Source organism: Trachypithecus francoisi, unplaced genomic scaffold, assembly GCF_009764315.1.
Source record: "Trachypithecus francoisi isolate TF-2019V2 unplaced genomic scaffold, Tfra_2.0 Lachesis_group2, whole genome shotgun sequence".
Classification (NCBI taxonomy): Eukaryota; Metazoa; Chordata; class Mammalia; order Primates; family Cercopithecidae; genus Trachypithecus; species Trachypithecus francoisi.
Genome location: NW_022681465.1, coordinates 118085652 through 118099336, shown reverse-complemented (window position 1 = coordinate 118099336; position 13685 = coordinate 118085652). Strand labels below are relative to the sequence as shown.

The 13685-nt window shown below is 37.8% G+C and overlaps 1 protein-coding gene across 1 annotated transcript in view; it reads right to left on the bottom strand.

The window, feature by feature from the left end:
• Positions 1-13685, bottom strand: part of RANBP17 (RAN binding protein 17) — a 455080-nt gene that overhangs the window by 109795 nt on the left and 331600 nt on the right. The window contains exon 18 of the mRNA XM_033180282.1: positions 13533-13641. Within this exon, the coding sequence (XP_033036173.1) occupies positions 13533-13641 (109 nt within the window). The remainder of the gene's footprint in view (positions 1-13532; positions 13642-13685) is intronic.

The following is a 13685-nucleotide window of genomic DNA, read 5'->3' as shown; positions in this document are numbered from 1 at the left end:
ATGAGAATTAAGTAAATGACAAAACATCTGTAACCGCCCCCCCGCCCCCCGCCTTGCTCAGTGTCTGGTACTTAATAAGTGACAGCCATTAGCACTATTGTTGTCTTGAGTCTAACATGGACTTAGAGAGGTGATTATGGTAATCAAGAAAAGTATAACTGCAAGATTGCCAGCCCAGTGCCCTTCCTTTGGGAACAAAGTTTTCCAAGGTAAGGATGCTTATTCAGAAAAAAAGACAAATTCAGACTTTTAACATTTCAACTCCTAACTTAATATTCTGAGCTACAGATAAAAAAACCTTCCTGATTCCATCTCTTTCTCCATTCAAATTTTAAAGCAAACAGGGATACCAGGAGCACAAGAGACAAGCCACCAAAATGTGCAGGGAGAAGTCAAGGAGCAAATACTATAAACGCAGTAATGTGAGCAGCAATTCTGCTTAACTCTCACTTCCTCAGAGAGGCCTTCCCTGACCACTTTATCTAAAATCCTGGCCGGGCGCGGTGGCTCAAGCCTGTAATCCCAGCACTTTGGGAGGCCGAGACGGGTGGATCGCGAGGTCAGGAGATCGAGACCATCCTGGCTAACACGGCGAAACCCCGTCTCTACTAAAAAAATAGAAAAAACTAGCCGGGCGAGTTGGTGGGTGCCTGTAGTCCTAGCTACTCGGGAGGCTGAGGCAGGAGAATGGCGTAAACCCGGGAGGCGGAGCTTGCAGTGAGCTGAGATCCGGCCACTGCACTCCAGCCTGGGCGATTGCGAGACTCCGTCTCAAAAAAAAAAAAAAAAAAAAAAAAAAAATCCTACCCACAGTTCCCCCTCCCCCCACATCACTTTTCCAACCCCATAACCTGCTTTACTTTTCTTATGGGGCTTACTATACTGGCTATTCATTGACATATTTATTCATTTGTTGTTTATCCTCTCTATTAGGATGTAAGTTCCTTGGGAAGGAACTTGTTCTATTTCCATCATAGAGGATCCCCAGTGCCTTGAATGGGGTCTAGCACTCAAGAAATATTTGTGGAGTGACTGAATAACACTGTTATTCCTTGAGTTCTCACGCAGGCAATGGATTTGGTACCTTATTTGCTTAAAAAATACTTATGTGGCTCTTACTGTTTTCAAAGTACTGTTGCAAGTCAATAATGGTCAGAACAATCTCATGAAGTTGGATGATTTTCTTCATTTTACATGTGAACAGAGAGACTCAAAGGAATTAGGTAGCCTGCCCAACCTCCTCCAGCTGGTAAATGTCAGCCAGGATTCCCAACCATGTCTGCTTTACTCCCAAGCTCATGCTTTTCCAGGTCTCTGATAAGGTGGAAGACATCAGAGATGGGGACTAATGTTATTGTCACAGAGTCCTGAATTTGGAGCTGCATGAAGTCAGAAGAGAGTGAAGATCAGCCAGCTTGGTTCTGGTGAGGAAAATGGAATTCCTAGACAATCACTTGGGTTTAAAGTAGGCAAATATAAGACACTGGTGCATTATACTATAAAAATGTTTACTGTTTTAGTTAGCACTGTTCCTGCTCTTGCAACGTGATATGCTGTGCCATCAAAGCTGGAGAACTGGATATTTTTGTTTATATCATGCAAACAACTTTATACAACATTACTATTAGAGACTTTTTCTAATCTATATTACCATACAGGTATCATTTACTATTTCTGATGCAAAAGGAGAAAATATGAGCTCACTCTCTTACAACTTCACATTCAAGTATGTAGTCATATATTTAGTGTTCCAAATGTACATATGATTATTTTATGAATAATAATTGAAGCTGTTAGTTTTTTTTTTAATAAGACAAAGGTCCAGAAACCAATATGATTTGAAGGTAAAGTGCCAATTTATAGATTAATATTTTCACTGCCATCAGGAAAAGTAAATGTGAACATAACATTGTAAGTTCTCAGTCATGCATAGATAAAAATTGTAAATTTCTTAGCTTTTAGGTAAAACCCAAAGCTAATCACCTCCACTGTGCCTCTGAGTATATGTTTAAACAGAAAGTTATTCATTTTGTAAGTTCTAAACATTTTGTTTCCTTCAGAGACATCACATTAAAATATAAGAGTAACTGTTTAAGTATGTTGGCTGACAGATACTTTATTTGTAGGACATTTCATTTATTATTTTGTACAATTTAAAACCTCCATCGGTGGAAATGTAAAATGGTACAACCAATGTAATATGGTGTAGTCACTGTGGAAAACAGTTTGGCAGTTACTCAAAAAGTTTGAGTTGCCAGTTGACTCATCAATTTCACTTCTAGGTATTTACCCAAGAAAAGTGAATATACATGTCCACACAAAAAGTTGTACGCAAATGCTCACAGCTGTATTATTTCATAATAACCAAAGGTAGAAAAAACTCAAATGTTCATCAACTGATGAATGGCTAAACAAAATGTGGTACATCCACTATGGAATATTATTCAGCCATAAAAAGGAACAAAGTATTAATACATGCCAAAACATGAATGCGCCTTGAAAACATGCTAAGTGAAAGAGGCCAGATACAGAGGCCACAAACTGTATGATTCCATTTATATTAATGCCCAGAATAGGCAAATCCATAGAGACAGAAAACAGATTAGTGGTTTCCAGGGTTTGGGGGAGGGGAGAAGAGGAGCGATTACTTAACGGTACAGGGCTTTTTGGGGGTGATGAAAATGTTGCAGAATTAGATAATGGTTATGGCTGCACAATTTTATGAATATTCTGAATATACTAAATACCAGTGAATTATGTACTTTACAAAAGTGAATTTTATGGCATGTGAATCTAAAACAATAACACCGACAACAAAAATCTGGGTTTGCTCCCCCTCCGAAGTGTATACAAAACAGTGAAACTTCTCATTTCCTTAAATTTGAATGCAAATAGCAGCTGGATTACTGGGGAGTTGGGGGAAGTGGGCAAGGAGAAGCAAGTAATAGAAATGATATGGTAACTGTAAATGATGGTAGCCAACAGTTACTGAGGATTTACTGTATAAGTACTGTGTGAAACACTTTGGCAATTGTGATAAACCAATATGGCAGGTAGAATACAGAATAATTACCCTTTCAAAGACATCCATTCTAATTCTTGGAACCTGTGAATATATTAGGTTATATGATAAAGGGAAATTAAGGTTGCTAATAAACTGACTTTAAAACAGAAAAGTATTCTGGATTACCCAGGTGGGTCCAATGTAATCACAAGAGTCCTTAACAGTGGAAAAGAGAAGCAGAAGTTGGAGAACCACAAAGATGGCAGCATGGGAAGGATTCGGCCTGACGCTGATGGAGAAAGGGAGGCCATGAGCCAAGGAACGCAGGTGGTCTCTAGAAGCCGCAAAAGGCAAAAGAACAGATTCTTCCTTAGACCCCTGCTGACACCTTGATTTTAGCTCACTGAGAACCATTTGGACATCTGACCTCCAGGATTATAAAATAATACATTAGTATTGTTTAAGCTACTTCCTTGTGGTAATCTGTTACAGCAATAATAACAGAAAACCAATATAGTCAGTAAAGGTCAGGTTTATTGCCAATCACCCCTCCCCCATTTTCATCTGAAACACAACCTGGGGCACATAGCATCTAATTAAATTCATACAAAGTGCAAATCACTGAGTAGAAACCAAAATGCATTTCAAAGTTAATACCAATTAATGTGACACCCAATTTCTTTCCCCCTTTCTAATCACTCCAATGCGCATGGCTTATATACAAGACATATTTATTTTTGTAGGATTCAATTAGAATGTTTTATATTTCCATCCAAGAATCACATCCAACACTTTTGGAAGAAAGTAGGTGTAATGAAGCTCTGGTCCAAATTAAGGAAAATTAAGAGGAGAGATAAACAAGGAGACACAGGCACGGGGTGAAGAAAATAGTCCATTCGAAACCAAGTAACAATGGGTGATCTCGTAAGAGTTGGTGACTTGCAGGTCTAGGCCCAGATCATCTGCTATTTCCCAGTGCTTCATTAAGATACCACTTCTAAGTTATATTACAGTAAAACTTGGAGAAATGTGCTTAACTGGTCCCTGAAACTTGGGCCACAATTTGGTTTTCATTTCAGTTTCCCTCTAAATTGCCTAGGCGTTCTAGCTAGTTTTGAAATGACTTGTGGCTTCAGGCAGGGCAGGATATTTTGGTATGTGATGGGAAGTGTCATCAGATCTTGCTTCCACAGGAAAATAATAGCCCTAAATATTGAGGGCAGAGTAGATGGCATTAAGAGCACCAAACTTGCCTCATTTTGAGGTCCCAGCAGCAGTCAATGCTTCTTCTAATAGTGCACTCAACAAACGTTTCTTAATATTTTCTAAGAACTTGCTTTGTGATAGGAATTGCTCTAGGCCCTTTTGTATATCTTTCTTATTAAAACCACATGATAACTCTTCTATGTAGTTTTCTCCATTTAACAGATGAGAAAACTGAGGTGCCTTTCATTCTTCCCTCTAGGGAACCAGAGTGTTTATTTTAGTTCCCAGAAAAAAAAATATACTGCCCACTGCAGACTATAGCTACCCATTTTCAAAGAATCCCACCCTAAAAGTCTCATCCATGAAACACTTCATTCCCTGGGGTGCTCTGGACTGTCTAGCCTCAAAACCAGGTAAGTTATTAAAACTGGATCTGGACTTAATGGGCTGCTTTCTGCCTACAGGGCCAGCTAATTAGTCTTAATTATCTCATTATAGATTTTAAGTATTTCCAGCTGCTTCTTTACCCCTTACTGCCCACTCCCTCATCCCCCATGTCTATTTTTCAGATAATCTCTGCCAAGTCATGGACACAGTTGATATACTGATGTATTCTTCCGATCTATCAGCTATTTCTGATCAAGCCCCTCACTTGCTAAGTCTCCCTGAGATATCCACCTCTGTGTTCCTTTATCCATGAGAAGAAATATGCTTTGGCCAATTATTGGACATAAGAACAAATTTTAAAAACTACATTTTTCACTGACCATCAAACTGTAATATAGCACAAACAATAAACATGCATCTATCTGTTTATTTCATAGAAGCTTAGGAAGTAATCCTTTCTCCTTTTCTTTCACTGCCTGCAAGCCCCAAATCAATCATTCGGACCAAATAGTTCAAATAAAAATGAAGGAAACAGTTTTATTTCTTAATTGGTTGACAAGGAAAAAGATGAAGTAATAGTTTAGTGAAAGTGGATGAAAATATATGGTCAGAGGGCTACTACTTACATGACTGACCTTGGGCAGGTCATTTAATCTCTCTGAACCTCAGTTTTCTTTTTTTTTGAGACGGAGTCTCGCTCTCTTGCCCAGGCTGGAGTACAGTGGTGGGATCTCGGCTCACTGCAAGCTCCGCCTCCTGGATTCAAGCCATTCTCCTCCCAATTCACGCCATTCTCAGCCTCCCAAGTAGCTGGGACTACAGGTGCCCACTACCATGCCCAGCTAATTTTTTTGTATTTTTAGCAGAGACAGGGTTTCACTGTGTTAGCCAGGATGGTCTCAATCTCCTCACCTCGTGATCTGCCCACCTCGGCCTCCCAAAGTGCTGGGATTACAGGCACGAGCCACTGCGCCCGGCCTCTGAACCTCAGTTTTCTAACAGATAAACAATGGAATAATACCTATTTAATGTGGGCAGTTGTAAGGGTCAAAAAGGATAAACGCCTGTTAAAGTGGTTTATAAACTATATATTTTTAAAAAATGTTAACTATTATTAATAAAGAAAAGAAAAAATTTCCTTCCTCTGTGTTTTCACTTTTATTTTTAGTAGCTATTTCTAGAATACTCTTCCCTTGTTATTCAAGTCATTCGTTATTTAAAATTTCTTAAATTTAAGCTAGTGATATCTTCAGATGCCAATTACCTCTTATAAGACAAAGCATATGGATACTGTGCTACCCTCACCCCTAAGGATAGAACTCTTTACATCCATAAACATCATTTTAATATTAGTATCCCCCTAGTAATTAAAAATATGGCTGCTTCTTAAAGAGTTTAAATACCCAAGGAATGCATTGCTCACTCAAATCCTATCCACGTGCTTCTCCTCTTAGTAGTACAACATAAGATGCAATCATGAAATGTCCAAGGAAAATCAACCATTGGTGACACTGAGCACTTTCAAATTTGTGGCTGGTAAAAACTGAATTTGCAAATAATAATTTCGATTCTTCACAAAATGAAAAGTGTTGTTATAGCACCCTGCCACACTTACCCTCCTCAGTATTTGTCAACTAAATTCACCTGCATTCAAATTAAACAAAATAGAAGATTTTTATGTATTCAAGTATTTTATACTGAATAGCTCCTTGGAGGGTCTCCATTTACTGGCTCGGGTAATACTATCTTTCCTTTAGTTTATTAGATCGACCAAGTTAATTTTAAATAACCTAGGGAACTTTAAGTGATTCTTGGAAGGGCTAACATGCGTGCACATACGGTTGGTCATCCATTTTTTTTCTGCACATGAAGGGATTTTCTGCATTCATTTTGATCATTTCTTGGAACACTAAAAACACTTGCCAACATCTCTCACATGTTTTGAAACACCACCATTCTAATGATGAAATGCTTTCAATTCTGTTTTTTATGCAAGTGAACATTTTGTCTAGTTTAGCTAAAGCAATCCGATAAAATGGAACAACTGTTTATTGCCAACCACCCCCACCCCCTACATTTTCATCTGAAACACAACCTGGGGCACATAGCATCTAATTAAATTCATACAAAGTGCAAATCACTGAGTAGAAACCAAAATGCATTTCAAAGTAAATACCAATTAATGTGACACCCAATTTCTTTCCCCCTTTCTAATCACTCCAATGTGTATGGCTTATACACAAGACATATTCAATTTATTTTTGTAGGATTCAATTAGAATGTTTTGTATTTCCATCTAAGAATCACATCCGACACTTTTGCAAGAAAGTAGGTGTTTTTTTTCTATGTGATTCTTATCCCCACTCCCACTCTCCAAAATCAGTGATATAAAAAGTTTGTCTTCATTTTTTTTTTTAAATTTGAGGAGGATTCTCATTATCTAATGTTTTTATTTTTTTCATTTAATATATGAATCTATGCTGCTCTTGACAACAGCACTATCTTTTTCTTCCTTGTTTCCATGACAATGAACACACAATAGAAAACTATCAAGCCATATATACAGAAATTCTGACAGCCATGTTCCAGTCTAGTTTGTGAGACAAGGCTTCAAATAATAAAAACTGTGTTCAACAATGCTCAACAAATCATCGTCTATAAAGTAATAACACTTTGAACAGAGAGCAACAAGAGACTAATCGGGCACAAGAGTGGCCAAGTGTAGCTAATCACTTGTGAAAGTAATCAGCCACTTGATTTGTTTTGTCTTGGAGAGGCCAATGATCAGAGCTACGTCCAGAAAGAACCTGGCAGTCAGAGCTGATTCCAGGAGCCACAATGATGGTATCTTGGTTACTGTATACTTGTTTGTCATTCATTCAACATTGAGTATCTGCAATGTAAAGACCTAGACTGGTGCTAGAAAAATATAAAACAGGTAGTCCATACCGGGAAGGTGCCTAACATAATTTTGGGAAGAAGAACAACTCTAGTGTTTTTTTTTCTTCTTTATTATACTTTAAGTTCTAGGGTACATGTGCACAACATGGTTTGTTACATATGTATACATGTGCCATGTTGGTGTGCTGCACCCATTAACTCGTCATTTACATTAGGTATATCTCCTAATGCTATCCCTCCCTGCTCCCCCCACCCCACAACAGGCCCTAGTGTGTGATGTTCCCCTTCCTGTGTCCAAGTGTTCTCATCGAAACAACTCTAGTTTTTAACAAGAGAAAGAAGCTCTGGTAATTTATACAACAAATCATACTTGATGCTCTTAATCATAACTTGATGCATATCATATACATTTCATTATTTTAAAAAGTAAAAATTACTGATAAATAAGGAAGGGGTTTCTTTTCAAACATGTGGAAGATCTATGGGGGTAGCTACTATGATTTCAAATTTTTTTATATCCAGATTCAACTGACTTATATTCAGCACCTACCATGCACCAAGCACTTCCACCATAGACTATCTCTTTCTGTTTCTCTCAAGGTGTCTAAAAAGTGTTTGTAAAACAACAGATATTTACATTAAAAAAAAAAAAAACTTTGAACTAAAAACGTGAATTTATTCTTTATATTGTTATGGTTAAGTATTTCAAAGGAATAGAATCCTGGGAAAACTACTAAAATCCAATTATTTAAATTAAATGTGTTTCAGTTTCTCATATCTCATAGTTTACATTAAGCAATACTAAATAAGAGCAAATCTGCTTTCCAAAAAGTGTGCAATGTCTTTCTGGGTATCATCCTGAATGTCAATTATCAATGCAGTAATAAGTACAGTAGTACTGTGAATACAGAGTTGGGGCTGTGTGCAGGCTCTGATAGTGCTATCCTGTTGTTTAACCTACCACAGATACATAGCAGATTCCATATCTGTGATGACCATATCAAAAAGCAAACGTTAACCCATTCCATTCCCAGGTTCTGAAAATGTGAGTGACATGGACCTAGTTTTAAAAACTCTCCTCCAGATACTTCTCTTTAACTTTGGTGTCCTCACTTCTTTCACTCTGTGTGACAGGGTTATTAAAAGAGCCTTTTTAAGGCCTGGGAAATAAATTAAGTCCAGACAAGTGTTTCGAGGTCTCTTTAATGCTTGGACAACTGGGAAAGCGAGAAGACAAGCTCCTTGAGGCCAGGACCCAGTATGCCTGATTCATCTGTGTCTTGCCCTCAAAGTTTAGCACACTGTGCTTTCTAAATGATTGTCAAGGACAATGACACAGTCTGGGCTGCTCCTCTTCTCTCCAACACAGCAGCCAAGAGGTAAAATAGGCCAGGATGCGGTACAAAAACCTGTCACTCCATTACATCTCCCACTTGCCTAAGGTAGCAGATGATTGGGTTTTGCATGCCTGGTTTACACTCTTCAAATATTTATAGACAGTTCTCTTTGCCTCCAGCCCTAGTTGTCACTTAGCCAAGTTATACATACATGGTTCTTTTAATCTTTCCTTAGAAATCAATCCCACTAAGCTCTTTAATCATTCTAGTTGCATTTCTCTCAACTTTTGGCAGTTTGTCTTTCTGGTGATTTAGTCTGTGGCAAAGCAGGGAAAAAAGCATGAAATATAGAGGGGTGTGGTCCCCTTTCCATTTCAAAATTCAATGCCTTTTATGTGCAAAATAAAATTATTTTTCTTCTGTTTGTATGAATATGTTTTTAAATATTCATATTTAAGTTGATGTATTAATAGACTGCAAGATAAACAAAAAAAGTATTATTGGTACTATACTGTCTAAGGATGATATTGTCACTGACTGAACCCTCTCATGTATAACTGGTCTAAGTTGCAGTATTCAAATATGAGAAATGGGAATCTAGAGTAACATAGTCACTACAAAGAAGCTTAAGTGCCCATCCTAAGGTACTGCCCATCTGTAAATACCTCTCACTAACTTTAGCTTTTTAGTAACAAATTTTAAAAATAAGTTAATTTTTACCATTATAAAAAGAATACACTAAAAAAATTCAAATGATCAGAACTAGAAAAAATTACCTACATGCTACAACCCAAAGTCAACATTTAGCATTTTTAATTATTTTTTAAATTTACAGATAAAATGTTATGTTATTTATTGTATACAACAGGTTTTGAAGTATATAGACAGGCCTTGTTTTATTGTGCTTCACAGATACTACACTTTTTTTTTTTTAAAAAAACAACTGAAGATTTGTGGCAAACCTGAGTCAAGAAATTCTATTGGCATCATTCTGCCAACATCACGAACCTACTTCGTGTTTCTGGGCCACATTTTGATAATTTTACTAATATTTAAAACTTTTGTCATTATTATTATATCTGTTATGGTAATCTGTGCCCTTTGATGTTACTATTGTAACTGTTGTGGGGCACCACAAATTGTGCCCTTATAGGATAGCCAACTTCACTGATACACATTGTGTATGCTGACTGCTCCACAAACCAGCCACTCCTCTGTATCTCTCCGTCTTCTCAGGCCTCTCTATTTTCTGAGACACAACAATATTGATGTTAGGCCAATTAATAACCCTGTGATGGTCTCCAAGTATTCACGTGAAAGGAAGAGCTGCACAACTCTCACTTTAAATCAAAAGCTGGAAATGATTAAGCTCAGTGAGAAAGGCATGTCAAAAGCTTTCATCGGTCAAACACTGGGTCTCCTGCACCAGTTAGCCAGGTGATGAATGAAAAGGAAAAATTATTGAAGAAAATTAAAGCGATTAAACTAAAATGACAGCAAAAACACACAATGAGAAAGTGAAACAACCTTACTGCTGATATAAAGAAAGTTTTACTGGTCTGCATAGAAAACCATACCAGCCATAACATTTCCTAAGCCAAAGCCTAATGCAAAGCAAGGCCCTAACTCTATTCTATGAAAGCTGAGAGGTGAGGAAGTTGCAGAAGAAGAGTTAGAAGCTGGCAGAAGTTGGTTCATGAGGTTTAAGGAAAGATGATGCCTCCATAACCTAAGAGTGCAGGGTGAAGCAGTCAAGTGCTGATGGAGAAGCTGCAGTGAGTTATACTGAAGATCTAGCTAAGACCATTGATGAAAGTGGCTGCACTTAAACAACAGATTTTCAGTGCAGATGAAACAGCCTTTTATTGGAAGAAGATGCTATCTAGGACTTTCATAGCTAGAGAGGAGAGGTCAATGTCTGACTTCAAAGCTTCCAAGACCCGGCTGACTCTCTCATTAGGGGCTAATGCTGACAGTGACTTGAAGTTGATGCCAGTGCCCATTTGCCATTTAGAAAATCCTAGGGTCCTTAAGGATTATGCTTAATCTACTCTGCCTGTGCTCTAGAAATAGAGCAACAAAGCCTGGATGACAGCATGACAGCACATCTGTTTATGGCATGGTTTACTGAAAATTTTAAGCCCAGTGTTGAAGCCTACTGCTCAGAAAAAGGATTTTGTAAGGCTAGAGCTGCCACAGATTCCTCTGATGAATCAGGGAAAAGTAAATCAAAAACCTTCTGGAAAGGACTCACCATTCTGGATACCACTAAGAACATTTGTGATTCAGTGGGGAGGTCATAATATCAACATTAACAGGAATTTGGAAGACGTTGATTCCAGCTCTCACGGATGACTCTGAGGGGTTCAAGACTTCAGGGGAGGAAGTAACTGCAGATGTGATTTAAAGAGCAAGAGACCTATAATTAGAAGTGGAGCCTGAAGATGTGACTGAACTGCCGCAGTCTCGTGATAAAACTTGAATGGATGAGGAGTTGCTTCTTCCGGATGACCAATACAGTGGTGTCTTCAAATGGAATCTACTTGTGGTAAAGATGCTGTGAACATTGTTGAAATAACAAAAGATTTAGAATATTACATAACCTTAGTTGATAAAGCGGCAGCAGAATTTGAGAGGACTGACTCCAGTTTTTAAAGAAGTTCTCCTGTGGGTCAAATTGTATCAAACAGCATCGTATGCTACAGAGAAATCTTTTGTGAAAGGAAGTCAACTGATGCAGCAGATTTCATTGTTGTTTTATTTTAAGAAATTGCCACAGCCACCTCAAACTTTGGCAACTACCCTGATCAGTCAGCAGGGCAACTACCCTGATCGAGACCAGACCTTCCACCAGGAAAAAGATTACAACACGCTGAAAGCTCAGATGGTTGCCAGAATTTTTTAGCAATAAAGTATTTAATTTAGTTTTATTGTTTTTTGAGATGGAGTTCTGCTCTTGTTACCCAGGCTGGAGTGCAGTGGCGTGATCTTGGCTCACTGCAACCTCCGTCTCCTGGGTTCAAGCAATTCTCCTGCCTCAGCCTCCGAAGTAGCTGGGATTACAAAACATTCACCACCATGCCTGGCTAATTTTGTATTTTTAGTAGAGACAGGGTTTCACCACATTAGTCAGGCTGGTCTCGAATTCCTGACCTCAGGTGATCCACCCGCCTCGGCCTCCCAAAGTGCTAGGATTACAGGTGTGAGCCACTACCACACCAGGCTGCAATACAGTATTTTAAATTAAGATATGTACATTGTATCTACATCATGATATTACACACTTAATAGACTACAGTACAGTAAGTTTAACTTTTATATACACTGGAAAACAAAAACTGTGTGACTTGCTTTATTGTATCACTTTATCATGATGGTCTGGAACTAAATCTGCAATATATCTGAGGTACATATGTATGACGTAGAGTAACTAAATCTAACTAATTGACAAATGGATTACCTCTATAGTTATCATTTTTGTGGTGAGAACCTTTAACATCCACTCTCTTAGTATTTTTCAAGAATACAATATATTGTTATTACCTATACTCACCATCTATGTACAACAGATCTCTTTAACTTATTCTATCTACCTGAAACTTTGTATCTTTTGACCAGCATCAACCCAAAGTCCTCAGCTCTTAGTAACCACCATTCTACTTTGTAGTTCTATGAGATCAACTTTTTCAGATTTCACATATGAGTGATATCATATAGTATTTATCCTCTGTGCCTGGTTTATTTCTCTTAACATAGTATCCTCCAGGTTCATCCATACTGTGGCAAATGGCAGACTTTTTTTCTTTTTTATGGCTGAATAGTATTCCATTGTGTATATATACCACATTTTCTTTATCCATTCATCTGTGGGTGGACACTTAGGTTGATTCCATATATCCTGGCTATTGTGAATATGCAATAAACATACGGTAACGCAGCTGTTTGATATACTCATTTCATTTCCTTTGGATACATATACACCCAGTAGTAGGATTGCTGGATTGTATAGTCATTTTATTTTGAATTTTCTGAGGACCCTCTACACGGTTTTTCACAATGAATGTACTAATCATTTTTGAAGAATTCCATTTAAGCCTTTTCTGAAGTATTGTCCCCCCATCTCCAACATACATGGTCATACCATTTGCACCAGTGTAACACTTTGCCTTTTCACTTAATGTTATAATATAAAATTTCATGTATTGCCTTGTCTTTAAATATTCATTTTTATTGAGCGCCAATCATTCCATAAGTAAGTGGGCATGCCATAATTTTACAATTCCCTACTGTTGGACAGTTACATCATTTCCACTTTTTCTCTAGCTTAGACATCACTATGACGAAAATCTTCTTTACACACAAGCAAGAAAAACTTGTGTGTAAAGTTTTTCTCTGTTTAAGATTATTCCTAGATTCACAGCAGTAAAATCAATGTGTCAAAGGACAGGCAGAAAGTAAGCTGTGAGATAAAAAATCAGTGCAAGTGTTACGTGAAGTGAAAAATGCCACCTTAAGTACAAAGATTTGTCTTTTGGCTCTAATGCTAGCAAGTGAACACTCAAATCTTAGAAGGTTGTAGAAAACTGTCTGAAATGGCTAATTCTAATAAGTTACATGTTGTACCCACTAGTATTCCACTTCTTTATTCACACAAGCGTATGGCTGATCCCTTATTGAGTTTAAATTCTTAACCTTACCTAGATCTACCATCAGAAGGCGAGTGAGCGCTGTGTAGAAGGTTGTTCGACACCTGAAGTCACTGAGACTGTAACTGTCACTGATGCCAAGGAAAGGGAAGTGTTCACTCTAATGAAAGCAAAAGAGTAATCCAAGTTACTAACGCTTTACCT